Source organism: Salvia splendens, chromosome 19 (assembly GCF_004379255.2).
Source record: "Salvia splendens isolate huo1 chromosome 19, SspV2, whole genome shotgun sequence".
NCBI classification, from domain to species: Eukaryota; Viridiplantae; Streptophyta; class Magnoliopsida; order Lamiales; family Lamiaceae; genus Salvia; species Salvia splendens.
In genome coordinates this window covers 20,240,360-20,265,494 of record NC_056050.1, presented here as the reverse complement: position 1 = coordinate 20,265,494, position 25,135 = coordinate 20,240,360, and the positions used below count along the sequence as shown (strand labels likewise).

Here is a 25,135-nt window from a genome sequence, read left to right as displayed (position 1 = left end):
AAGACTTGAAAAGACAGTTTTGGTGGAACGGTATGAAAAAGCATGTTGCGGCATTTGTGGAGAGATGCCTAGCATGTCAACAAGTAAAGGCGCTACACCAACGGCCCTATGGGAAATTGCAACCCCTCGAGATTCCGGAATGGAAGTGGGAACATATTGCAATGGACTTTGTGGTAGGACTGCCAAAATCCCAGCGAGGGAACACGGTGATTTGGGTGATTATAGATCGCCTCACCAAATCTGCCAATTTTGTGCCGGTTCGTGCCACTTATGGATCCGATCAGTTGGCTAAGGTATATGTACGGGAAATTATACGCTTGCATGGAGTTCCAGCGACAATCACATCTGATCGTGATGCTAAATTCACTTCTAGATTTTGGACAAGCCTGCAGCGCGAGTTGGGGACTAAGTTGAATTTCAGTACAGCGTTCCACCCGCAAACCGACGGGCAGTCGGAGAGAACGATACAAGCATTGGAGGACATGCTACGAGCCGTGGTGCTAGATCGAGGCGTAGGTTGGGAAGAAGTGTTGCCCTTGGTAGAGTTCGCTTACAATAATAGTTACCAGGCGACTATCAAGATGGCCCCATATGAGGCCTTGTATGGAAAGAAGTGTAGATCGCCACTTTATTGGGATGAAGTGGGTGAGAGAAGAATTCTCGGACCAGACTCTGTAGAAGAGATGATAGAGATTGTCCGACAAATCCGTGGGAGGATCAAGGAGGCACAAGATCGACAGAAATCTTATGCGGATGTTCGAAGGACCGAGTTACAGTTCGAGGTCGGGGAAAAGGTCTTTCTGAAAGTTTCCCCTTCTAAGGGAATAACTCGTTTTGGAGTGAAGGGAAAGCTGAGACCCCGATTTATTGGTCCATACGAGATTTTGGATAGAGTCGGCGTGGTAGCATACAGGTTGGCTCTACCACCAAGCTTTGGAAATGTGCACAACGTCTTCCATGTGTCACAATTGAGGAAGTACGTGTTTGACCCCACACACATCGTTCACCAAGAAGAGATGATGGTCCTAAATCCCGATCTAAGCTATGAGGAGAAGCCCGAGGCCATTTTGGACCGAAGAGTGCAAGAATTGAGGAATAAGTCAATTGCTTCGGTGAAAGTACGGTGGAGGAATCATGGAGTCGAAGAAGCAACATGGGAATTAGAAGATAAGATGAGAGAGAAGTTTCCGGAGCTGTTTGAGTAATCTAGGGAAATTTCGGGACGAAATTTTTTTTAAGGTGGGAGGAATGTAATGTCCGTTTTTTTTTTTAATTAAAGGGTGTTTGCTTTTTGTGAATATCTTGTTTAAGATATGGTGTGGTATGTTTTATTTGTTTTACATTATTTATGGGTGTGAATTTTTTAGTTTATGGTTTTTGAAAAGCAAATTAATATCCTAATTAATAAATTAAATATCTCTATCTCTCTCTCTCCCTCTCTCTCTCGGTTCTCTCCCTCACCCCACGATCTTCTCAACCCCCCCCCCCCACTCCCACAAAACCGATATCTTTCCCTTCCCAATCACAATCAATCATCGGTTCTCTCTTCTCCCTCACAATCTCAACACCGGTAAGCTTCCTCCCTTCTCCCTCTCGGTTTTTACCTTCTTCCATTCACTCCCTCTCATCATCTTCTTGGATTCCTCAAGGTGATACCCTCATTCGTCGTGAATCGGAGTCGTAAGAGGAAGTAAAGCTTTTACACTACGTTGAACTATCCGGGAAAGGTAATACAAGGCCTCAACTCTCGTTTAATTCGAAAAACATGCATGTAGGACGTTTTGGGAAGGTTTAGATGCTGAATAGGTTTTGTGATTATGTGTTGTTGTCGAGCATGTTTTGTTAGTAACTGACAGTGGGTTCCGACCCCGTTTTGACTGAGCAAACGATCTCCTTTTGGTACGAAATTTTAACCGTATAAACTTGGATGTGTCTTCGGTGTGGTGTGTAAATTTCAGCTTCATTGGATGTCGTATGATTTTACTATGATTTTTGCAAGTAAACTGCGCAGTTCTGCGTGTGGTGTGTTCTGGGTGATGTTTTCATGTGCAATGGTTGGGTTTCTGAGTGTTGTGCTTTTGTGATGTATGTGGGGGTGTTTGGCCAAGAGATGGCTCGGAGGAATCAGTGTTTGGTTCGAGAGTTTTCGTGTGTGTTGGCCGAGAGTTGTTGGGTTCAGCCTAGGGCAGATTTGTGGAGAGTCTGGAAGGGATGATCCCAGGTGTTTGGGTGTGTTTTGGGATGTAGAATGCGTGGTGTGTTTGTCGTATAGGGTTTGAGAATCGGGGGTCAGAGGAAAAGGGGTGTAAACTAGGTGCCGAGCAGACGGCCGAGGTGGTCGGCCGAGGTGCCGAGCAGGCGGCCGAGACGGTCGGTCGAGGTGCCGAGCCGGACGGCCGAGATGGTCGGCCGAGGTGCCGAGCTGTGCCGAGACAGGTGCCGAGCTGTGCCGAGACAGGTGCCGAGCTGTGCCGAGACATGTGCCGAGCTGTGCCGAGACAGGTGCCGAGCTGTGCCGAGACAGGTGCCGAGCTGTGCCGAGACAGGTGCCGAGCTGTGCCGAGACAGGTGCCGAGCTGTGCCGAGACAGGTGCCGAGCTGTGCCGAGACAAGTGCCGAGCTGTGCCGAGACAGGTGCCGAGCTGTGCCGAGACAGGTGCCGAGCTGTGCCGAGACAGGCGGCCGAGGTGCCGAGCCAGGCGGCCGAGACGGTCGGCCGAGGTGCCGAGCCAGGCGGCCGAGGTGCCGAGCCAGGCGGCCGAGACGGTCGGCCGAGGTGCCGAGCCAGGCGGCCGAGACGGTCGGCCGAGGTGCCGAGCCAGGCGGCCGAGGTGCCGAGCCAGGCGGCCGAGACGGTCGGCCGAGGTGCCGAGCCAGGCGGCCGAGACGGTCGGCCGAGGTGCCGAGCCAGGCGGCCGAGACACCGAGCCAGGCCGAGACGCCGATCCTTTTTCCGAGCTTTTTCCGAACCTTTTCCGAGCCAAGTGAGCCGTTGCACAGTAAGGGTATGCCAGGAGTTTGAGTGTTGTGTGTGTGTCGTGTGCGCGTTTTGAGTACGTCGTATGCGTGTCGGGTGCGTGCGGGGTGTGTTTTCGGGCGTGTCTTTGTGTGTTTGGCTTATGAGATGTTGTTAAGTGTGTGTTCGTGTAACGTGCTAGATGTTGAAGTCGTCCACGTAGGAATCATGCATTGTCGTTTAAACATCGTCTACCCTGACTCTAATCATGATTTATTTATCTTTCAAAAGGGTGATCTTTTTCGAGGAAAGTGTGGTTGAAGGGAACTGTTTTAAAAGCTAAGCAATCGAGGTGGGCTTTTCTACCCTACTTTTATGTGGGTTATCTTTAAATACGGACTTTGTTCCGGAAATGTTTATGGAGGTGAACTGTTTGTCTTGCCAATTGTTTTGTTTTGAAACCTATCTGAAGTGGTTTACCACATATGTTTAATCGAATTCGGGTCTGTTGGGCTGCGAACCCTCAGGCTAGTGTACACGAGACCGGGAGCCATCTGAGAGCAAGTTGGCCGGTCTAGTTGACCTGGGGTGTGGCCACGCCCCTTGTCATGGTTGGATCAGATAGTGTATGATAGTGGGAATAAGGGTGGCAATATCTGAAAATGACTGCGCAGTCGAATTTATGAAATATATTTTGTGTACTTGGGTTACTTTCTTACACTTAAAACCCCAAGGTTACACTGATGTGGCATGACAAACTATGATTTTGGCGTGTGTCCACTGAGTGCAATAAGTACTCAGCCCTGCATGTTGTTTTCTTAATGTGCAGGTTGAGCGGCGATGGGGATGACGGATGTTGAGCAGTGAAAGCCAAATGAGTGTTTTTACTTGGTCTTTTGGATGGTGTCGTGTCGTCATACCCGGCATCATCTGTCTTTTGGTCTTTTCCGCTGCTTTGTAATCCGATACATTGTTTTTATTTAACTCTGTTTACATTAACTTTAGAAATGTCTTCTTAGTACAATGTTTGAAGTGAACTTCTTTTTAATAAATGCTTTTGGGTCAAATATTCCTGTTCTCCCCTTTCTTCCCCGCTTCTTTATTCCTCCCCTAGTCGCGGTCCACCGTACTTCCTATCCTTAGGAAATGCGGGCGTGACAAATATTATTGGCTTCAAATTTTATTTGTGTATGGGTCAAAAATCATTAGCCTAGTTATTGAACTATAAGGTAGGGAAGTAAGAGTTGTGACGAACTAATTTTAAAGACCGAACTAGAAATCAAATTATGGTTATGTGGCTTCGAAATATATATATTTAATGTTTAAATATATATATTTCGAAGACGAAAGCTTGAGTAAATAATGACGGATCCAACAATGAATCTCGTGGTATCAAAACTCGTTGAGCTGAAGAAGGTTGTCACCGACTAACGGCATCGTTCGCTGTTTGGGTTGAGGATTTTTTTTTCCCTTTTGTAACTATCTAAAGCATGAAATTAAACTGGAGTTCCTTGAGATATATTATGATCACATAGCAAGGATTGGGTGGAAGCGGAGGTATGCCAATTTTGGGAATTTCCCGACGGTATTCATTAACCGATGGCGGGATCGACTGAAATAAGGCATTAATTGTTGAAAATCAATATTGCCTCCACTTTCCTCGTATTATATTCCATTCCCACTATCACCCAATTGAAGGAGAAAATATTCCCTAGTCTAGGAATAACAAAGTAGCAAGATGACTTGGTGTGTCCATCTTATAATTAATTATTACTCTTTCTGTTCCACAAAAGATGTCACACTTAAGGGACGACACGAGATTTTATAAGGTTTTATTTTGTGTATTAAATGGAGACAGAAAATATATTTTTTATATTAATGTGAGAGTGAACTTTTTCTAAAAATGGAAATGTTACATCTTTTATGAGCAAACTAAAAAGGAAGGTATGACATCTATTATGGGATGGGGGAAATACTCCACAAATAAGAATGCGGTGACAATGACTGCTGCTAGCTAGAGGGACCATAGGATATGTTGCTCCAGAACTAATCAACAGAAGTATTAGTGCAGTGTCTTACAAGGCTGATATGTATGGTTTAGAGATGCTATTGATGGAAATTGTGGGCTTAAACAGAGACTTGAAAGTAAACAATGGCGATCCTAGCCAATATTTTCCTTACTGGATATATACGTGCTTTGAGCATGGTAAGGATGTTGAAGTTGAAAAGACGAACGGAAATGAGGATAGCTAAGGCACAAGGAAGCTTGTGCGGAAGATGACAATAGTTGCATTGTGGTGGATACAGATGTATCCGGATGATCGTTCATCAATAAATAAAGTAGTGTAGATGCTGGAAGGTGATGTTAAGCGTCTTCAAATTCCAAATTCTCCGTCTCAGTCACCTCAAACATTAATCAATGTGGATAAAATCGAAACTACATGTTTTACAGATACCGTGTCTTGCTGTATCATGATGAGATTAATGTGCAAGAGTGATAGAGTGTGTGCAATAGTCAATAGAGCTCAAGTGCCCTTTGTTTAAAAACAATGCTTCGTATGATTGTTAAGTGTGCAAATAAAGTGAAAACATAGACTGAATGTCTTAATAGCCTCTTCTACTTTATGCATTTAAGTTTTGTAGTGCACCTATTTATGTGAACAACAAAATATTCATTTTCTATGTATAATATTTAATGTGCCGAAACGTTTATTTTTCAACTCATCTAGTATTCCAATATGATCGTGTTATAGTACTTGATAGGGCTATCAATATATTTTGGTGAAATGGAAGGGGTTAATGTTCAATTATTGATTGACTTCGGCTAAACATGCGGCGCAAGATATGGTGACCCAGATGTTTGATTTAATGATATTTGTGGCACTTTCCTTTCAAATAAATAAATAAATAAAAGTCAAATAAAAGAAAAGGATCAAAAAATATTGAACTACAAATTGACCTTTTAAATATTACTACTATTATTGTTTAGGCACTTATCATTTGTAAACCTGGATATCATATATTCGATCGTCCACGAAATAGTTTTGGTAGGAAATAATCCGAAAATTGTTAAACTTGGCGTAACTTATTTGCAAAATCATTAGCAGAATGTTTTGTGCATGAGTTATGGAGTAATTACTAGTTCTAAAAATATCAAGTCGAACTCATCTTGGTTAAATATGAATTAAAGAGCAAACCGCATCATCGTAAACGAAAATAAAATTAATAGTACTAATAATTTCTTGACTTTTCTGCAAAGATGTGTATCTAAGTAATTCCAATTCACAACAATATAGTATAGTATAGATGTTTGAAGTAATATTTTAACTCCCACGCAACCTGAATAAATATACATAAATTAATATCCATAAAACCAAAGTCAACTCAAAAGATTAATATTCAAGAATTGATGAACCTTCTCTCTAACATGACATGCTGACCCCTGGTTAGTTACTACTAACTCAAGAGATTAGTATTCAAGAATTGTTAATCAGAATCAAATCACACAACAATATGATGAAATGTTCATCTCTGTTGATTGCATTAGTAATACTCCATTTATTCCCATGTTATGATGCAAAGTGCACCCCTTCTGCCTGCGGCATCCTTTCCAATATCAGCTACCCTTTCCGCCTCAACGACGACCCCAAAAACTGCGGTGACCGCAGATTTGAGCTTCACTGCCACAACAATGTCACCTCCATCTCTCTCAACTCCCAAAACTACCACGTCAAAGCAATCGACTACCAAAACTCCACCATCAGGCTGGTTGATTCATCCATTAACAACAATAACATCTGCTCTTTTCCCACTGTGTCTTCATATATCTTTACCTTCATCTTTGATAATCCTCATCCTTTTCCTTACCGAATTCCAACAACACTAAACCCATTTAATTTTGTAAGCTGCCCACATCCATTGAACAACTCTTCCCTCTTCACAGATATTACTAGTCATTGTTCCTCTAATTATTCACACAACACATATGCTTATATCAAGGTGGGACACTTGAATGCCTCTGAGGTGCCACGCTTGTGCAGAGTCGATCTCATAGTGATGACTTCATGGCCCGGATTTAACAATTTCGACAACGTTTCACTCTCTGAAATCCACCATTCTCTCTTGTACGGATTCGAACTCGTCTTCTGCCCCCACTGCAAATTCACCCTGCCTAAGACTCAATTGTCAATAGATTTCTTCTGTTTATACATATGCTAATGCTCTTTTTTTTTGGAAATATGCAGCTAAATTTTATGAATCAATCTTCTTTGGTACACTCCATTTTAACTCTATCTCATATTATATAGTTACATCTCTTTAAGATATGATTAACTGAAGGTTATTATTATATATCTGCAGGTATGATCCCGATTCTTCTGATAATTGTAGGTGTGAAATTATTTATGCATCGTTAAATATTCGTGGTGTTTGTTTTGATCATGAAAAAGATTTAAAAGAGTCAACTTTTGATGAAGAAAAAAAATTATGAATTGCAGGTCTGTTATGTGCAGTGGTAAGCCCTCCTGTGTTCACCATCATTGGATTCGCAGCTGTATCAATGCTCTTATATTATAAATCAGCTCTCTTTTTCACCGTGATTCAACGTAAGAATCCTTATATACATTACCGAACTAAGTGGCATAAGTTGACTTGGCTCGGTTTTAAGAAATGTTAAGAAAATTAGATAGAAAAAGTTGGTGGAGTGAGGGTCGTACTTTAATAAAATATGAGAGAGATGAGCAAGTAGAATGTGGGGCATATTACCAAAAGTAATAAAAAGTAACGGATGAAGTATATTTTTATTCTTCTTTTGGCTTATGATGTATGATTCGTTGTGCTCGCAGCAGTCGTAATCGGGTCAAAGAGTAATTATCTACTTCCTGGTACAGTCTCATTTTATTTTTGTTACTAATTCATCAACTTACTAAAGTATTAGGGTAACTATCATTTCCTTTCTTAGTCATGCTATCGATTTTTCACTCTTGATTTTTGCTTATAGTGTATTTGATGTGCTTGCAGTGACCAGATCACCGACTTATCTACTGCCTGGTACGCTTTCATTTCATTTTGTTTACTAATTCATCAACTTACTAAAAGATAACATGTGTATACATAGCAAAGATTTGAGTTTCTTCCACGTCTTCTCAGCCCTCATAGTAAGCATCATCATTTGCGCATCAAGGGTCTTCACCTTCCCTTTGGTGGTGCGGCTTTTGATTTACAAATTCCGAACAAGGCGTCTCTCCTTACATGAAGATATTGAATCATTTCTACAAAGTGACAACAATCTCGCCCCAATTAGGTACTCCTATTTAGACATTAAAAAAATGACCAAAGGTTTTCGAGATAAATTAGGTCAAGGAGGTTACGGTTCTGTTTACAAAGGCAAGCTCCGCAGCGGCCATGATGTTGCAGTCAAACTACTGGGGAAATCGGGAGGAAAAGGGCAGGACTTCATGAATGAAATCGCAAATATTGGAAGGATACACCATGTCAATGTTGTAAAACTAGTTGGGTACTGTGCACATGGCTCCAAACTTGCCCTTGTCTTTGATTTCATGACTAATGGATCTCTTGAAAAGCACCTCTTCAACCGAGAAAACATGAAGCCACTAAATTGGGACACGAAGTTTGATATTGCAGTTGGAGTTGCTCGTGGGATTGAGTATTTACATCGAGGTTGTAACATCCAGATTCTGCATTTTGACATCAAGCCGCATAACATACTTCTGGATGATAAATTCGTCCCCAAAATATCTGATTTCGGGCTAGCAAAGTTTTGCTCTACGGGTAAAGATACAGTGAGCTTGACTACTGCTAGAGGAACTATAGGGTATGTTGCTCCTGAACTAATCAACAGAAGTATGGGAGCAGTCTCTTATAAGGCTGATGTGTATAGTTTCGGGATGATGTTAATCGATATGGTGGGGTTAAAGAGAGACTTGAGAGGAAAGAACGGTCATTCCAGCCAGTATTTTCCATATTGGATATATGATTGTTTTGAGCAAGGGAAGGATATTGAAATCGAAGAAGCTGGGTATGACGATGAGAATGAGAGTAGAGAGAGTATTGTTAGAAAGATGACAATAGTTGCATTGTGGTGTATATTGTTGAGCCCAAATGACCGTCCATCAATGAACAAGGTGTTAGAGATGTTGGAAGGTGATGTTGAACGTTTGCAAATTCCTTCTCAATCAACTCAAATAGGAGTTAGTTTTGATCAAACTGAAATTACATGTTCCTCTGATTTTGTTTAATTAAAAAGCTTAGTTCTTCTTCATCTCTTAACTCCAAAGACCGGCATCTGGCGAAGGTGGAAGCTGAAGGGTTGCAGTTCAGAAATGTTAGCTCGTTAGTGTTTGTTTGTACAATGCATGTAGAATAATATAATAGAGGTAATCTTGAAAACTGAAATCTTTGTCTCGGAATGCAATTCCGACGAATTTCATATTTTTAAACAGCTATATAGCCTTCAGATATTAGTTGCATTTCCTCGTCAATATCTAGCTTCGTAAAATATCAAAAGTAATAAAAAAGATATTGTTCATTGTATCCATATATGATAATTGGAGTTACAATGCATGATGGAAAGTCTTTGTTCAGTTGTTCGGGAGACGACCAACCGGCCACCGTAATGAAAACGAAGGGAAATCTCGCGAGAAAAATAACGATGAAAGGCTAGAACCAAATAATTGTAGAGTGGTTTGTATGCATATGTTATGCTCCTTCTGTTCCATACTAGTGGAGTCATTTTACCATTTTGGTACGTTCCATAATAGTGGAGTCATTTCCTTTTATAAAAAAAGTCAACACATTTTTCTCTTTTACTTTACTCTCTCTTCCTTTATTCTCTCTTCATCTTTCTACATTTTTTATTTCTTACTTTATTCTTCATTTACTTAACTCACTTACCACAATTTTTCTTAAATCACGTGCCAAAAAGAAACGCCCCTACTACTATGGAACGAAGGAAGTATATAGGTAAAGTTCAAATTGTTGAGGGGCCCAATGGCCTCCTAGCCCCACCGTAGCTCCGCCACTATGAAGGATACTATCAGTTTTAGGTAGTGCCACTAGGGTCTCACAAACGCACCTTCTACATTCTAGGCAACCATTAATAGCATATTCCAACCGCTACCTCACAAGTCCGTCATTGTTCTTTTTGACAATATCCTCATATATAGAGTGTGACGTTACAATTACATGCACAACACATCACTCTGGTCCTTTCTTTCTTGGTTGTCCATAATTCTTTTGTGAAGCTATCCAAATGCTCTTTTGCAGCGACACACGGTGGACTATCTAGGGCATGTGTGATACGACCCTACGTCGTATCCCGTTTTACCGGCGTCCTAACGAAGGATCGGCGGTAGTAAGAACCGGCTGTGCGTGGGAATTCCTCTCCGTCGGGCAGCGCGAGATCTTAGTAAAAGATAATTCTCAACTCGTCGTTGGGCAAAAGATTAATATTGTATTTTCTTGATTGCTTCAAATGATCACATTCTTCCCTATTTATAATACTAAATCCTAACTTATCGAACAAGAAATAAATATACGTAAAGATATGCAAAATCTTAATAAATCTAAACTAATTAAGTGAAGAATCGTATCAACTCTCCCCCGGTTAAAATCCACCTTGTCCTCGAGATGGAAATTACGAAGCAACAACGGTAGTCGGTAGCAGAAGCTTTGGTGAGGCGTCTCCTCCTGGATCGAACACACGCCAAATAGGCAAACGTCTCCCGACATAGTAATCCTCATCAAAGTCCTGAACATTTGTGAAGACAACTGGTTTTGCCGGCATGTTTTGCCCGATGTTAACTGTCTTTGTGGCTAGCAAGCACTTCATAACTCCTCCATATGGCAGCTCCTTATCATCATCCGACAGCATATTCAAAGCATTCCAAAGAACATTGTCAATGTGCAGCTTCTCATCTTCATCTTCACCAGTCCCAAACTGCGGATCAACATCCCCGGCACCATAATACTCCTCACCAAATGTTTCACCTGGCATGGATTTATCGCTGTTTCCTCTAGACAATCCGGAATCATCACCACCATCCACATTTCCAGAATATGAAGAAATAATGTTCCGAAGTGCATTTTTTGTTATCTTTGCTTTTTCTTCAAAATTTTCACTTTTACTCCCATCCTTGTCAAAGGAATCGGACTCATTAGTAGAATTATCACCATCCACTTTAGGAATTTTTATTGATTCTTCATCATTGCCCTCTGATTCACTACTGCTACCATCATCTTCTTCCTCCAGAGATTTCACAATCTGTTTCCTCAGCTCCTCCTGCTCTTGCGAATAACTCTTCAACTTATTATTCTCTCCATCATCCCCACTTCCATTCTCTCCAGCGTAACACAATAAACGTTGTTTGCATACATGACCTATCACCCATTTGTCGGGACAGTAATAGCACATGCCCATCCGAGCCCGTTCCGCTTTCTTCGCCTGCGAAACCTGAACCATCAGGGGTCTCATCTGAACAGTCGGTCGGCCTGAACCTCCCTGGGTTTGAACCACAGCACCTGATGCCTGGGGCGGCTGCTGCCCGGGGGGGACTCCCGTCGGACCCCTACCGTCCCTGTTCTGCCAGGGGCGACGAGTCGCTGTCGGCTGCGGTGGCTGGTGCCAGCGGTCAGCCTGCGTATCTGCGAGCTCCAGTGCTAGAGCCATAGCAGCTGCCAAGGACGATGGTCTGTGCAGCTGCAGCCGCTCCTGCATGGCGGGTTTAAGGCCCGCGACGAACAATGTAAACAGATCTGATTCCGGCACCCCTTTCACCCGATTCATATATTTTTCGAACGTGTCATGGTACTCCAGTACCGTCCCTGTTTGTGTCAACTTTGCTATCAAGCCGTGGAAATTTCTGAAGCTTTGACGATCAAAATGGTGACGTACATCCTCCAGGAATTTCTGCCAAGTTACGAACTCGTTGTTCGCGCAATAATTGAAGACCCATTCAGATGCCGGCGGATCAAATAACATAACTGCATAGTGAAGACGTTGGGCATCGGGCATCATGACGTGATTAAAGTAGTATTGAACCCTGGCAATCCAATTTGTTGCCTCGCTCCCATCGAATCTGGGAGGCTTCATCGAAACCTGGTTCTTGTCAAACCCCGCCGCGGCTGGGTTATATCGTTGGGGGGGTCCCAACACGACGGCGGCGCGTCTGACTGCTGCTGCCACCCACCAAACGCCGGGCGGCCATATCGATTTCCTGGAGGTTCCCAGTCAGCGCTCCCGCTGAACCTGTCGGCGCGACGACCCCTCACGTCAGACTCCAATTCTTGAAAGCCGACACTAGGGTTTCTCGCGCGGTAACCCTTCTCCCCCGATTTCCTCATTCTGAACTCCTCGTATTCCTCCTCGTCTGCCGCGTCGACCCCTAGAGAAGCTTCTCGCTCTCGCGACGCCACCGGCTCCAAACGATCAAAGCGGCGAGCCGCCGCGTCCTTCCATTGATCAAACCTTTCCATCTTGTCCAATATGCGATCAAGTTTCTCATTCATGGGATCATCGCGATGCAAATCTCCTTGTGGACGACCCTCCAATTCGCCGTCATCGATCTCCTGGCGCTGGAAGATCTCGTTCCGTCGGATGTTGAAATTCGGCCGACGAGAAGCACCATTAGGGAAAGTATCCGGGCGATTAACGCCCCACACTGATTCACCGTTATTGTGGAAACGGCTCATGAGTTCACGGATGAAAGCACCAGATGATACGACCCTACGTCGTATCCCGTTTTACCGGCGTCCTAACGAAGGATCGGCGGTAGCAAGAACCGGCTGTGCGCGGGAATTCCTCTCCGTCGGGCAGCGCGAGATCTTAGTAAAGAAAATTCTCAACTCGTCGTTGGGCAAAAGATTAATATTGTATTTCCTTGATTGCTTCAAATGATCACATTCTTCCCTATTTATAATACTAAATCCTAACTTATCGAACAAGAAATAAATATACGTAAAGATATGCAAAATCTTAATAAATCTAAACTAATTAAGTGAAGAATCGTATCAATGTGATTACTATGCGACAGCTCAAGGCCGACCCAGCGGAAATAAAGGTCATCGTAGCTTGGCCTACGCCCAAGACGATGAAACAATTGAGGGGATTTCTCGGCCTTACAAGCTATTACCGTCGTTTTATAGCTCAATATGCAATGATAGCGACAACTATTATGGAGCTGTTAAAAAAGGATTCATCGGTGAAATCGTTGTTTTTGTAGTGATTATACATAATAAACACTAAGTGTGATTTATTGGACAAATTTTTTTACGTAACCAAAATAAGCTCTACATTATAACAAAAACACAACAATTTTATGCAACTCAGATTTTGTCTAAAATAAAAAATAGTACTAGTAAAACAAATCAAAACTCAGATACTAACAAATGAATTTCGTTAGATCAATCGCCTTTCCGTTTCTAATCTCAAATTCAACTTACAAAAATCAATGTGTACAGATCCCTCACATGATCCAAATGAAATCTAAATTATGATCCAAACTACCAACCAAAATTCCAAATGCAACAAAATTATAATCATGACATGAAAAAGTATATACAACACAATATAATGCATCTACAACTTCAAGTTTGTCCGAAAATCATGGTCTGCATCTAAAGATGTACTCTGCCTAGAATATTGTAACAATCCGCTATGCGACTTGGGATGGTACGTAATAATCTTATTCCCCTTCTCGTCGAATAATTTAACATCGTCTTCGTCCTCGTCCTCGGGAACCCTACATCTCTCTCCTAATATTATCGTCTTCTTCCACACCGAATCCTCGTGTTTGAAAATCCGCGCCCTCTCCCTTATCCGGGGAGAAGGCTTCTCCGCGGCCCCACCACTGCCGCCCATGACTCGGACGCTCATGCTCGACACGAGCCTCGAGACTCCAGAACTGGTGCGGCGGTGGTGGAGGTTATGGCTGCAGGAGACCGTCCGCATGTGGCTGTTTCCTGGCGGCATAGGCAGCGACGGCGTCTGCTCGGGGCTGCATGGCTTCGCGGCCACATCCTCCGGCGTCATGGTGCCGTCACCGCGGACGCCGTCGGAGCTCGCGGTGGAGGGATCTGGGTATTCCTCGCTGCTGTCGTCATCCTCCACTGCGGGCGGTCTCTTGCGGAAAAGAACGCCGCAAAAGTATGAAACTGTTTGAAAAAATATCGGTACGAGAAAATATCATATTTATTTTTTCTTTCATAATAAAGAAGTAAGATGAGAAAGAGATTAAATTTGAACAACCTACGGATTTTTTTCTTCTCCCCATTTGTTTAGAGGGAAAAAAAGTTTCATGAATTTGCAACCGGTGACACTGGTGTTTTTTTTTCAGCGTCGACAAAAGTTTGGATTGATTAATTGTGTGGGAGATATACAAATGATTTCAATTATTTTTTAGAGGTTTGAAAATTGTTGTTTTGGTTTTTACTTCCTCGATGAGGATTGCTTGAATTCAGGTGAGAGCTAGGGCCTTTATTTCAGCTACAACATTAAATTTTGACGGCTAAAATTAGTCATTTTCGTTGAAAATTATTTTCGTAATAAATAGATTATCAGTTTTAGTAAAAAAACAAATATAAGATGCTTGTTTCAAAGTTGAAAATTAACTAAGCATGCAAAAATAAGTTATCAATACTCCCCCAATCTATGACAAATTCTGTTTAACTTAATAAGCTAAAGCTAGGGAGTTAGGCATTGTATTTTTATATTATTACTATATATGAATTGATAAAGTAAAAAATAGTACATGGGCTGATTTTGTTTTGTTTAGTCATTAACGTTGTGTAAACATTGTAAAAATATACAATGGGTCCAATAATCAATTGGAAATTCAAGAAATCTTTGTATTTGTGGTCTGAAAAAATAAAATTGTATTCTCCAATGATTTTTAGGCTTTAGCTATTTCAAAATTATGTCTATTCAACATTTTATGAAATCCCCAAAACGCAACATAAAACTGTACACTCGAACCGAATCAAAATAGCTCAAGCTTTCGCTTTCGCAGGGGGCGGTATCAAATGATGCAGCGTGCTCGCTTGGATCACGGTGCTCGGGATTGTGTTCCTTGCACGGGCCGAGCTCCCCTGCCTTTGGACGAAACTCCTCTCGATCCCGCCTCGTGTGAAGCGTCTCCACGGCCTCCGGAGGTGTTGCATCAACCTTGACGAAGATACCAGCAGGATCACTCCGAGGATGATGAAGAGCCTGCACGAGACGGAGTTAACAATTTAAAGAGTCCGAACAAGAGAGAGAGACACGAGAGATGAAAGAATGTGGATTTGGATACCATCCGAGGAGAAGCAATAGGCGAGATGTGGGGGCCGAAGGCAGCTGTTCGCCAAGTGCAAACATGCCGGAAAGCACACCAGTCATGATCGAGGCAACAGCTGCACACGTGGACACGACGATTGCTCTTCCGTGCTTCAAACCACGGGTCTTTTTACAAGAGCAGAAACGAAGAACACGTTATAATTATGAAACAACAAGATAATCTAGAACATGTTCAAGAGACTCTGATCGAACGTGCAAGATCAAAATCGAGTGGTGTTCGGCTTACCTGGTAAATAAATCCAGAGGCACTGCACGTTATGCTGATCGAGACACAAACGGGAAGCAATAACTTGGAAGATCCTTGCTCCAAGAACAAGAATCCCATCTTTGATATTACAGATGCAATCCTGCAATTGCGTTTCGTGGGTTTCTTTTTTCTCGTAAGATGACAAGTATTAGAAGAATCTGAAGAAACAAGTAATGGTTGAGTTCAAGAGAGTTACCCGAATAGGATTCCGGACTCCAAGCCATAAATGATTTCCTCGACCACTTCGTATTGCATCTGCAAGTTTGAAAAGCAGACTATTCAGACCCATGAGACTAATAAAGCACTTCATTAAGACGATATCATTAATCATAATGTTTAACTATACCAACTCTTGTTCTCTTCTTTGCCGTCTATACACACGAAGCCATCCATTAAGAAGAACCTAAAAGAAGCAAACAATATTAGATGTTAGGTGGTAAAGAATCGAGTAATCTACGTAGGATGGCTGTGTTACAAGGGAAGTCAAAAGAAGCAATGTTTAAGCATATCATTAATTGGAACAAACAAAACGGGAACAACTATACAATGATAGTCGAACCAGAATCATAGTACGATATAGGTGCCTAAGAAAAATCAAGCAAATTCAGTACTATTCAACTTTTGAATACCAGATAGGCATGTTTATAATATTTTCAACATTATCCGACATCAACCAGCAAATACCAATTAGAAGAATAAGGTAAGATACCTACAAACACGAGCACTACAACAAATGCCAGCCATGGTAAATACATAATTGAGATGGATGGTGAATTTTGTTCTTCTCCTCCAGCACCAACACCTGGATGCAAAGAACGCAACAAATCAGAGACAGGGTCGTAAAAAATAGTGATATGAATAATATATCGACTTACATTACCTATAGTGCCAATACCAGCCAAAGCAATTCCGATCCAGTCGATGGCATTCATGAACTCTTTTAGATAAAAATGAGAAAACACTGAGAGAATGGCAAGTCCGCAGCCAGAAACAGGTTGAATCACCGATACCTACATTCAAAAAATTTCAATATAAGAGCCACCATCATGATCTACAGGCTCTGTAAATAACTCAACGTGTGTAGGTTCAGAGATCTTACAGGAGCCTGAGATAGTGCGAGCAACATCAAGATGGCCCCAAAAATATCCATCAAGAATCCAATTATCCAAGGACTGTTAGAAGCATATGCTCTTATCACCTGAAAATACAGATCCCCTTATCATAACTATTCTACTTTAATCTGAATTAGATGCATCGTAAATATATTCATCAACATACGAGCATACAGTGGCAATTTCTTTCCATGTTTCTTGTCAATGAGGACAGCAAGGGCTATAACACGAGTTTGAACCAGTTCCTTACTTCAAGATCAACGGCTACTGCTACTATATGGACCACAGGGAAGTTCCGAAACACACCCTCGTTACCAAAACTAGTGGCTTATATTCGTAGTTGGAACATACTTGGGAACAATTTCATCAAAGACAGCCTAAAGCTAATACATGTGACATTACTAAAACTTGGACACTTAACTGAAATATTACAATAGAGATCACCAATGGTCCCCGATAATTCATCGAGAGTCTCCAATAATCGATATAATCAGTTTGCATTCAGCATAACACAGCTGAAAGAGTTAGATTTCTACTGTAAGAATTCCATACATTTTCTAAACAATGGATTTTGGCAATTACAAATGTAAACAAACAACAACATACATACAAAGATGCATAGACAAATTATAAAGGAAAATTCCCCAGAAAACGAGAATAAATCAAATATCAAAATTTCACACAAAATAAGTTCATTTCAAACATATGGAATTACACAAACAGACACAACACACACATTTAAGAAAGAGAAACGCCTATAAATAAGCTCATTCAATACAATGCAAAGGTAATCGATAAAAATAGATAAAAAAGATCACATTTTTTACATACCAAAAATCCAATTAACAGAGAAACGACTATCTTCACCCCAATTTATGCATCCAAATCAATTAAACAGAAAACCAGAAAACAGCTTTATTAGAATACCTTGAGCTTGAAGGAGAGAGGTGGGAGAATTAGGGTGCCCTTTTTCTGGAGCACTTTGCCAATGCTGTTTCCGGCTGTAGCCGCAATCGTTAAGCAAATTGATTCCCACATCTCTCCCTGATTATTACTATTATATTTTAATTTTTTTTGCTAGTGTGTTCTACTATATTTCTGCGTGCAGAGATCGATGCAATTGCGCATAAATGAAGGGGAAGTATGTGTGGATTTCGACACGCGGCAAAGATCTCTGTCGATTATCACAGTCTCCGTTGATTTATTCAAGCAATAAATACTCATAACTTCGGCTTTGACAATTTTGATATTCCATTGACATGCAATATTTCGTTTTCTTTCATTCGGTTTCAGTGAACCAAAAGCGTGTTGGTTGCACGACGCTTTTTTCCCAAGAGGGGGATTAATATTACTTCTATGCTAGCCAGTAGCAATACGACCATATAAAATTATTAATTTGATAAAAATGTTGAAAAAGTTGTTTAGGTTTTAATAGTGCTCGGCTAACTCGAACTTTCAATTTATTTGTCGGAATAGAAGCATCTTTTTTTTTAACGTCATTGTGGTAGAGGGTTCGTGGGTCTCTCATCCCTTCATATCATAAAAGACCATTTACACGCTTTATGCCCAAAAGTGACATAGAGGCCACGTAGGGAGTAATTTGTTGTCCTCTCCGCACACATGCGAGTGACACCAAATTACTCACCTCAAAAATTACAGTAAGATCAGCCTATGTTCACCAAACTTCACCATCCTACTAGTGCCTTAGGAATTGGAAATTCGGCATGTTGAGTTGATCCATTCTTGCCAACGCTTTGATCATCGTCGGGGCTGTGTCACGGTCAAATTCCTGCTGGCCATTCTCGGGACTCCCTAGCTTCGCTGCATATTCCGCTGCTTTGACGTTATAGGCTTATAGCAGTGGGAATACTTGGCAACAACCTCCTTCAATTTGTTTCGGATGAATGTCGTTTGATGTCGTAGATGTGCCGGCCCGGGTTTGTTGTGTTGAATTAAGGAGATCACTTCTTTAGAGTCCGATTCAATCCACACTTTTCTACCACTACCTGTAACCATCTCAAGGCCGAGGGAAAGTGCTTGCAGCTCCGCATCAAGAGCCGACGCTGCTGTCACTTTCCGAAAAAAGCCTCGGACAATGTTGCTGCTAGCGTCTCGGAAAATTCCTCCCGCCCCTGCGCCTGACCGGGTCCACACTTCCTTGATATTGAGCTTTAACCAACCCGTGTCCGGCGGAATCCATCTGACTTTGAAAATGCATGTTTGCGCACTTAACAAGAGATTCAAAATTCTTCTTTGAAAATGCATGTTTGCGCACTAGCCATTTAGGCGATTCTAAATTAAAAATTACCACCATCCATAAACTATTTGGGTGTATCAATTTTTAAGCCATCTCACACTCATTCTAACAAACAAAGAGTAAACTTTGTAGCTAGCACAACTGAGGTTAAATTTGCATCAGCAGAATTACTTTGATCTGTAGTTCACCATGCTGGTAGAAAAAGATGGGTGATCAATTTTCTTTTATGAATTTCCATCATCTTTTTTATGGATGAAAATCTTTTATAATGATTTGATTGGTCAGAAATTTATGGAGTATAGTCAACTGCAGGACGTAATTACTAATCAAAAACAAAAACATAGATATTTCATTCAATATGAAGTGATAATTAACAAAATGGCGAGCTATAATAAAAGTATTTTATTCAATCACAGGGAGTTTATCATGATACACTAGTAATTAAATAAGCTATTTTGTTTATACAGAAAGAAACACAATCACAAGCAAAAAACAAAGCTTAATGCAGATGAAAGTAGCAAATAAGAATGAACAAGATCTGTTTATACAGAAATAGGATGGACCCAAAATCAACAACACAACCTCACAATACCAATAACTCCAAAGACTCACCAAACCACATCATCATACAAACTGGAGTTATTTAGACATTAAAATACAGAGCAAAAGCCAAAAAATTTGTGAAACAGTAGTTTGAACATATAGTATAAACTAGCCTACGAAATAAGATTGTAACTTACTTAAAACAAGGAGAATTAACCTCTGGCCCTCAAAAACTGCTTACAGGAGGTCGGCAACATTCGCCGGCAGCTCCTCAACTACAACATTGTAGAACTTCTGGATGTCAAAAAGCATGCGTTCGTCATCTTTGGTAACAAAGTTTATGGCCACACCCTTCCTTCCAAATCGCCCACTTCGTCCAATACGATGCAGGTAGTTCTCAGGTTGAGTCGGTAAATCATAGTTGATGACAAGGGAGACTTGCTGGACATCAATACCACGGGCCAGCAGATCAGTGGTGATGAGGACTCGGGAAGAACCAGATCTGAATTCTCTCATGATGATATCTCTAGTGTTCTGGTCCATGTCACCGTGGGTGGCAGAGACTGTATGGTCACGGCTGCGCATTTTGTCAGTGAGCCAGTCAACCTTACGCCTAGTATTAACGAAGATGACGCTCTGGGTGATAGCCAATGTCTCATACAGATCACACAGGGTTTCAAGTTTCCACTCTTCCTTGTCAACATTGACATAAAACTGCTTGATACCCTCGAGTGTTAGCTCGTCACGTTTCACAAGAATGCGGACAGGCTTGTTCATAAACTTCCTTGTGATTTCCAGGGCCTCTGGGGGCATGGTTGCAGAGAACACACCAACTTGAATCTTAGGTGGCAGCAACTGGAAGATATCATATATCTGGATGAACACAGTCCACTTTTTAGAAACAAAACAATGAACTAAATAGAGCTCAGATACACTCATCGTGAAGTCAAATGCAGGAAAAAATAAAATATGATAGATAAGGTGTATGGAGCGAATAAGCAAAATTCACAAAGAAAGCAGCCTGTGCAAATTGACAGCATCATTTATTGACAGTCAAATACAAAGAAAAGCTATATTTTACGCAATTTTGTTCTACTGCAAATATCTCTACTTGGTATCCTAATCCACCCGACCAAGTTAGGTTCACCTTTCACGCACACAAATACAGATACAAATACAAAGTAAACCTGGTCCTTGAAACCCCGGGAAAGCATTTCATCAGCTTCATCCAAAACAAACATCTTAATGTAATCAGGGCGCAGTGACTGCCTTCTCAGCATGTCAAAAACACGACCAGGAGTGCCGACAACAACATGAACTCCACTAGAGAGAATACGCTGATCTTCACGAACACTGGTACCTCCGACACAAGCATGAACCTTAACACCAAGGTAATCACCGAGTGCTCTCATGACCTTCTCGATTTGCTGAGCAAGCTCACGAGTGGGTGCCAGAACTAAAGCCTGGCATTCAACCACATTGTAGTCCAGCTGCTGCAGAATCCCAGAGCAGAAGGTTGCAGTTTTTCCAGTCCCAGATTGAGCTTGCTGAATCACATCCAGCCCCTTGCAGAAAGGAACAATCCCTCTTTGCTGGATCGCAGAGGGCTTCTCAAAACCTAACAAAAAGGGAAACTCCTTACACTTTCAAAGAAAATTCTCAAGGATAGAAAAAAAGTACTACCTCCATCCCCACTCAAGATGTCCACATTTCCTTGTTAGTTTGTCCCATTTAAGATGTCCACTTTCCATATCTGGAAACAAATTCATATCTCATCTCTCCTCATTAAAACAATCAACTACCTTTCCTCACTTTCCTATATTACACAAAATAACTTTTCCTAAAACTCCTTGCCACTCAAGATTGTGGGCATCTTCAGTAAGACGGAGGTAGTAATTAATAGCACACACCCATCTTACTACACAGATTTATAACTTCCTACCAGCCCAGTCAAAAGCCCATTAATGCACATAAATACAACTAAAGCCCCCTAAATGAAACTTCAATGTAAATTAATGAGAATAAAGTACAATATATCGATAATTCAAAATTGTTTTCAATACCGTAGGCATAGATGCCCCTAAGTAGATTCTCCTGCAAGCCCATAGCATCAAAGCTATCGTAAACCTCATCATAACTAGTGAAAAATTCTTCACCACCATCAGTTCCGAGTCTGCATCATAGACTAAGACGGTCACAAAAAATGCAGTATTATACAGCTCACTTTCACTATCCGATTCAAAATAAAACAACAAAAGAAGCTAAGATCTCACAGCTCAGTCATCTTAGCATCAAAGTGACGAGCATCAAATTGAGAGCCTTCAGGAGCCATTCCAGCCATGATTGCAAAAACTGGAAGAAATATCAACAAATGATAAGTTATGTTTTACCACAAAATTGAAAAGTCTTGCAGTAACGTAAAAATGAAAACACCACATTATATCATATGAGGAGCAGTTAGACAGTAGAATAACACATAACGGAAGTATTAAATGAAGCTATCAGTTCAATTATAATTTATATCAAGTAGCACCGGAATAAAATTGCAACATAAAAATTGGTATCCATCAATCATGCTCCTTTAGCAAAACAGTTACTCTAATAGACTAATGAAGAGCAGACGTTCCCTTCGCAAAGTTACCAAATTCCATACACAAAGGTAATAAGCAGTGACATTTTAATACCTAATTCCTAGCAAATACTCCCTCCGTCCCCGAATAAGAGTCGCTAATTTCCTTTTTGGGCCGTCCCCCATTAAGAGTCAGTCTTCATTTTTACCATAAATGGTAGTTGGTCCCACATTTCACTAACTCACTCCACTCACATTTTATTATAAAATCAATATAAAAAAGTGGATCCCCCGTTCCACTAACTTTTTCAACCAACTTTTCTTTACATTTTTTAAAACTCGTGCCCGGTCAAACAACGACTCCTATTAGGGGACGGAGGGAGTACAATAAATACACGGTGAAGCTACCGGCTAAACAGATAAAACAAGAAAAAGGAAATAAAAAGAAAAACATAGCATAACGTTTTCAATCCCCAACATAATTATATTATATAGACATGAAAAAGGAAAACAAATACCCCTCATAATCAGCAACTACAGCATCAAAAACTTCAATTTCAAAAACTACAGAGGTTTAGCAAACTAAAACCACACAGAATAAACAAAGCGCTCTCACAACTAAACCTACAACAAATGAAGCGCTCAATTCAACAAGATCATCCACCCACCACTAAGACATGACTAAGTAAAAACACAGAAGTAAGAAATCACGTAAAAAATTGTATAGATGCTAACATCTGCTCGAGTAAGCTACCTGATATCACAAACGAGGATCTGAGAGAAAAGAAAGTGAGAGCTTTAGGGCCTTTGTTTGAAGCGCCAACGTTATCCCAAAACTCCTCGGATCTACGCCGTGGAGTTCAGGAAGAGTGAGAAGTTGAAGAGAGAGAGAATACGAAACGAGAAAGTGCGGTTTTCCTTTTCTAGGGGTTTTGGATTGAGCCTACTGCGATCCACGTTGTCGTGTTCAACGCATTTACGTATCTGCCCCTGGCGGATTGATTGGTTAACGACGTCGTTTTCTTAGAATTTATTGTGAATTTCGTTATCGTAATAAGTTGGGCCGATGATGCGCCCATTCGTGTAATACGGGTTCGGAAAGGCCCACTCGAGATCCATCAATCATTTCGTGAGACTTTTACTTATCTCTTTTTTGTTATTCCAACTTTAAGTAAGGAAATGTTGAATTTTATTTTTTTTACATTTTTTCTTCACAAAAGTAATTTATGCTTTATTTTATCAAAAAAATGTTCAAATCTTTGTGGATCAAATATTGAGACGATGAAATACGACTTAATTGGTAAGCAATTTTTCTCTATCAATGATCGATACATCCATTGGGTTATGTAGAGGCTTAAACCCATGTCATATACTCCCTCTATTCGTGAATAGGAGTCTCATTTTTCTATTTTGATCCGTCCACAAATAAGAGTCCTGGTTCATAATTACTTTAAATGGTAAAGAAATCACACATTCTACTAACTCACTCCACTCACACATCATTTAAAACTAATACTCCCTCCGCCCCATAAAAATATGGGCAATGGATATGGACGAAAATTAAGATAAAAATGGTAAGTAAGAGAGAGGAGTGGAAAGGTATGGTAAAGTAAGAGAGAGGATGAGGATGGTAGTTAAAGTAGTATTAGTAGATAATGGGACTTACATTATTAAATTGATATAACTTTTCAAAAATAGAATGCACATATTTTTGTGGGACAGACGAAAATGGAAAGTGCACATATTTTTATGAGACGGAGGGAGTATATACAAGTGGGACCCATATTCAACTAACTTTCTTACACCCCACTTTTCGTAATATTTCTTAAAACTCGTGCCGGATAAGAATGAGACTTCTATTCACGGACAAAGGGAGTATATTTTTATTTATTATTTATATTGTTATTTTTGTTGAAATTGTCCGAAATCATTTTTAAACCCTTACTAAATTGATGTAGATGAAGACCAATTGTCAAAAATTAAAGGACTAGTAAGAGATGAAATTTGAGAGATAATCGAAGCAAATTTGCTGCAAAAAAATAGTTTGAGAAAAGAAGAAAATATCAAAATGAGGAACAAAGTGAAAGGAAAAAAAAAACAATATTCCTCCATCCTTGAAAAGCATTAACATTTTGTCAAACACGGATTTTAATGCATAATTGATAAAGTAAGAGAGAGAGAGTAAGTATAGTATTAGTGGAAGTAGTGTTAGTGTAGAGTGATATCCACCTTGTTATAATGTAGTTAGATTTGCAAAATTAGAAATTTTATATTTTTCAGGGACGGACTAAAAAGAAATAGTTTATACTTTTCAAGGACGGAGAGAGTAATATATAAATATAGTTTTGAAGTTAAATTAGTATATATATTATTTTTAATAGCTGTAGTATAATTATTCGACTATGAGAAATCGGGTTTAGTAAAGCTTCTACCAACTTATTATGACGAGTGGCCTAATTCTCATGAAGCCCGATATTTAGGCCCATATCATATTCGGAGAATTCAAATTCTTTTATATTGAAAAAACCTTTTGAGTCACATCTTTTGATTGGTATGCCATGAATATGAAATCATGACTTTGTAAATATAAAAGCATTTACTTAATTAAAGTTTAGAACTTAAGTATTCAGTGCCCAAGCAAAAAAATGATTAAAATAGGGATTGTATACATGCCTCAACATTTCATTAGTTGATTTAATTAGATTTTCCAATTGTAAATCCCCCATCTAAGTGTAAGCCGATCATATCCTTAATTGCCTTCGGCTCTTTCCATAAGCATCCCACAAAAATATCAGCAAAAATATGAAAGAAGAAGAAGAATAAGTTTGGAGTTGTAAATAAGATCAAATTCGATAGGCAACGCAACAAGAGAGAGGGGGAGAGAGGTGATATACAATTTTATTCTTTAATTTGTTTTAGTTAATAAAATTAAAATAATGTAGTTTTGATTGTTATAATTTGTCGAATCAGTTTTGATTATTCTTATTAAAATTTTCAAAATTTGTGTATTATATTAAAAAAAATTAAGAAATTATTAAAAGATTGTATTTAGAGATAAATAATATTTGAAATGCTAGATTAAAATAAAGAGTGATCTAATGG

At 40.3% G+C, this 25,135-nt stretch overlaps 4 protein-coding genes across 8 annotated transcripts; 1 reads left to right on the top strand and 3 right to left on the bottom strand.

Annotated features, from left to right (window-relative positions):
• The first annotated feature begins 6,466 nt into the window (after window positions 1–6,466).
• LOC121778799 (rust resistance kinase Lr10-like) lies at window positions 6,467–9,409 on the top strand. Of its 4 annotated transcripts, none has more exons than XM_042176200.1 (7): window positions 6,467–7,080; window positions 7,201–7,227; window positions 7,316–7,341; window positions 7,453–7,469; window positions 7,801–7,839; window positions 7,976–8,005; window positions 8,105–9,409. In XM_042176200.1, exons 4-7 carry the CDS (start codon window positions 7,460–7,462, stop codon window positions 9,211–9,213), a joined length of 1,188 nt encoding a protein of 395 aa, XP_042032134.1. In that variant the 5' UTR covers window positions 6,467–7,080; window positions 7,201–7,227; window positions 7,316–7,341; window positions 7,453–7,459; the 3' UTR covers window positions 9,214–9,409. The 4 variants fall into 4 exon arrangements, with proteins under 4 accessions (XP_042032134.1, XP_042032133.1, XP_042032132.1 ...); XM_042176199.1 differs by having other exon boundaries at window positions 7,316–7,345; XM_042176198.1 differs by having other exon boundaries at window positions 7,316–7,345; window positions 7,453–7,560.
• Window positions 9,410–13,446: 4,037 nt separating this feature from the next.
• On the bottom strand, window positions 13,447–14,394 carry LOC121779437. Its single transcript, XM_042176764.1, has 2 exons — window positions 14,220–14,394; window positions 13,447–14,125 (listed from the first exon to the last, which is right to left on the bottom strand). The coding sequence occupies exons 1-2, from the start codon at window positions 14,242–14,244 to the stop codon at window positions 13,551–13,553; spliced, it is 600 nt and encodes a 199-aa protein (XP_042032698.1). The 5' UTR covers window positions 14,245–14,394; the 3' UTR covers window positions 13,447–13,550.
• A 403-nt stretch (window positions 14,395–14,797) lies between these two features.
• Window positions 14,798–17,824, bottom strand: LOC121778357 (probable magnesium transporter NIPA9). Of its 2 annotated transcripts, none has more exons than XM_042175689.1 (9): window positions 17,592–17,824; window positions 16,652–16,750; window positions 16,433–16,562; window positions 16,266–16,354; window positions 15,899–15,955; window positions 15,749–15,807; window positions 15,532–15,652; window positions 15,262–15,410; window positions 14,798–15,179 (listed from the first exon to the last, which is right to left on the bottom strand). In XM_042175689.1, the coding sequence occupies exons 1-9, from the start codon at window positions 17,700–17,702 to the stop codon at window positions 14,960–14,962; spliced, it is 1,035 nt and encodes a 344-aa protein (XP_042031623.1). In that variant the 5' UTR covers window positions 17,703–17,824; the 3' UTR covers window positions 14,798–14,959. The 2 variants fall into 2 exon arrangements, with proteins under 2 accessions (XP_042031623.1, XP_042031624.1); XM_042175690.1 differs by lacking the exon at window positions 17,592–17,824 and adding an exon at window positions 16,831–17,563.
• A 1,581-nt stretch (window positions 17,825–19,405) lies between these two features.
• LOC121779972 (eukaryotic initiation factor 4A-2-like) lies at window positions 19,406–22,965 on the bottom strand. Its single transcript, XM_042177468.1, has 5 exons — window positions 22,788–22,965; window positions 21,738–21,816; window positions 21,528–21,637; window positions 20,652–21,082; window positions 19,406–20,337 (listed from the first exon to the last, which is right to left on the bottom strand). Exons 2-5 carry the CDS (start codon window positions 21,803–21,805, stop codon window positions 19,702–19,704), a joined length of 1,245 nt encoding a protein of 414 aa, XP_042033402.1. The 5' UTR covers window positions 21,806–21,816; window positions 22,788–22,965; the 3' UTR covers window positions 19,406–19,701.
• Between the last annotated feature and the right edge of the window lie 2,170 nt (window positions 22,966–25,135).

What these genes read in the sequence shown, in the direction of transcription:
- LOC121778799 (XM_042176198.1), top strand. Translation starts at nt 7,318, where the DNA reads ATGATCCCGATTCTTCTGATAATTGTAG. An exon ending in GATTCTTCTGATAATTGTAG is followed by an intron (nt 7,346 to 7,452) that starts GTGTGAAATTAT and finishes TATGAATTGCAG; the next exon opens with GTCTGTTATGTGCAGTGGTA. An exon ending in CTTTTTCACCGTGATTCAAC is followed by an intron (nt 7,561 to 7,800) that starts GTAAGAATCCTT and finishes TTGTGCTCGCAG; the next exon opens with CAGTCGTAATCGGGTCAAAG.
- LOC121779437 (XM_042176764.1), bottom strand. Translation starts at nt 14,244, where the DNA reads ATGGGGAGAAGAAAAAAATCCGTAG. An exon ending in GAGAAGAAAAAAATCCGTAG is followed by an intron (nt 14,126 to 14,219) that starts GTTGTTCAAATT and finishes TTTTTCAAACAG; the next exon opens with TTTCATACTTTTGCGGCGTT.
- LOC121778357 (XM_042175689.1), bottom strand. Translation starts at nt 17,702, where the DNA reads ATGTGGGAATCAATTTGCTTAACGATTGCGGCTACAGCCGGAAACAGC. An exon ending in TCGCACTATCTCAGGCTCCT is followed by an intron (nt 16,563 to 16,651) that starts GTAAGATCTCTG and finishes TTTTGAATGTAG; the next exon opens with GTATCGGTGATTCAACCTGT. An exon ending in AAAGAAGAGAACAAGAGTTG is followed by an intron (nt 15,808 to 15,898) that starts GTATAGTTAAAC and finishes TCAAACTTGCAG; the next exon opens with ATGCAATACGAAGTGGTCGA.
- LOC121779972 (XM_042177468.1), bottom strand. Translation starts at nt 21,805, where the DNA reads ATGGCTGGAATGGCTCCTGAAGGCTCTCAATTTGATGCTCGTCACTTT. An exon ending in TAGGGGCATCTATGCCTACG is followed by an intron (nt 21,083 to 21,527) that starts GTATTGAAAACA and finishes CCTTTTTGTTAG; the next exon opens with GTTTTGAGAAGCCCTCTGCG. An exon ending in CCCGGGGTTTCAAGGACCAG is followed by an intron (nt 20,338 to 20,651) that starts GTTTACTTTGTA and finishes GTGTTCATCCAG; the next exon opens with ATATATGATATCTTCCAGTT.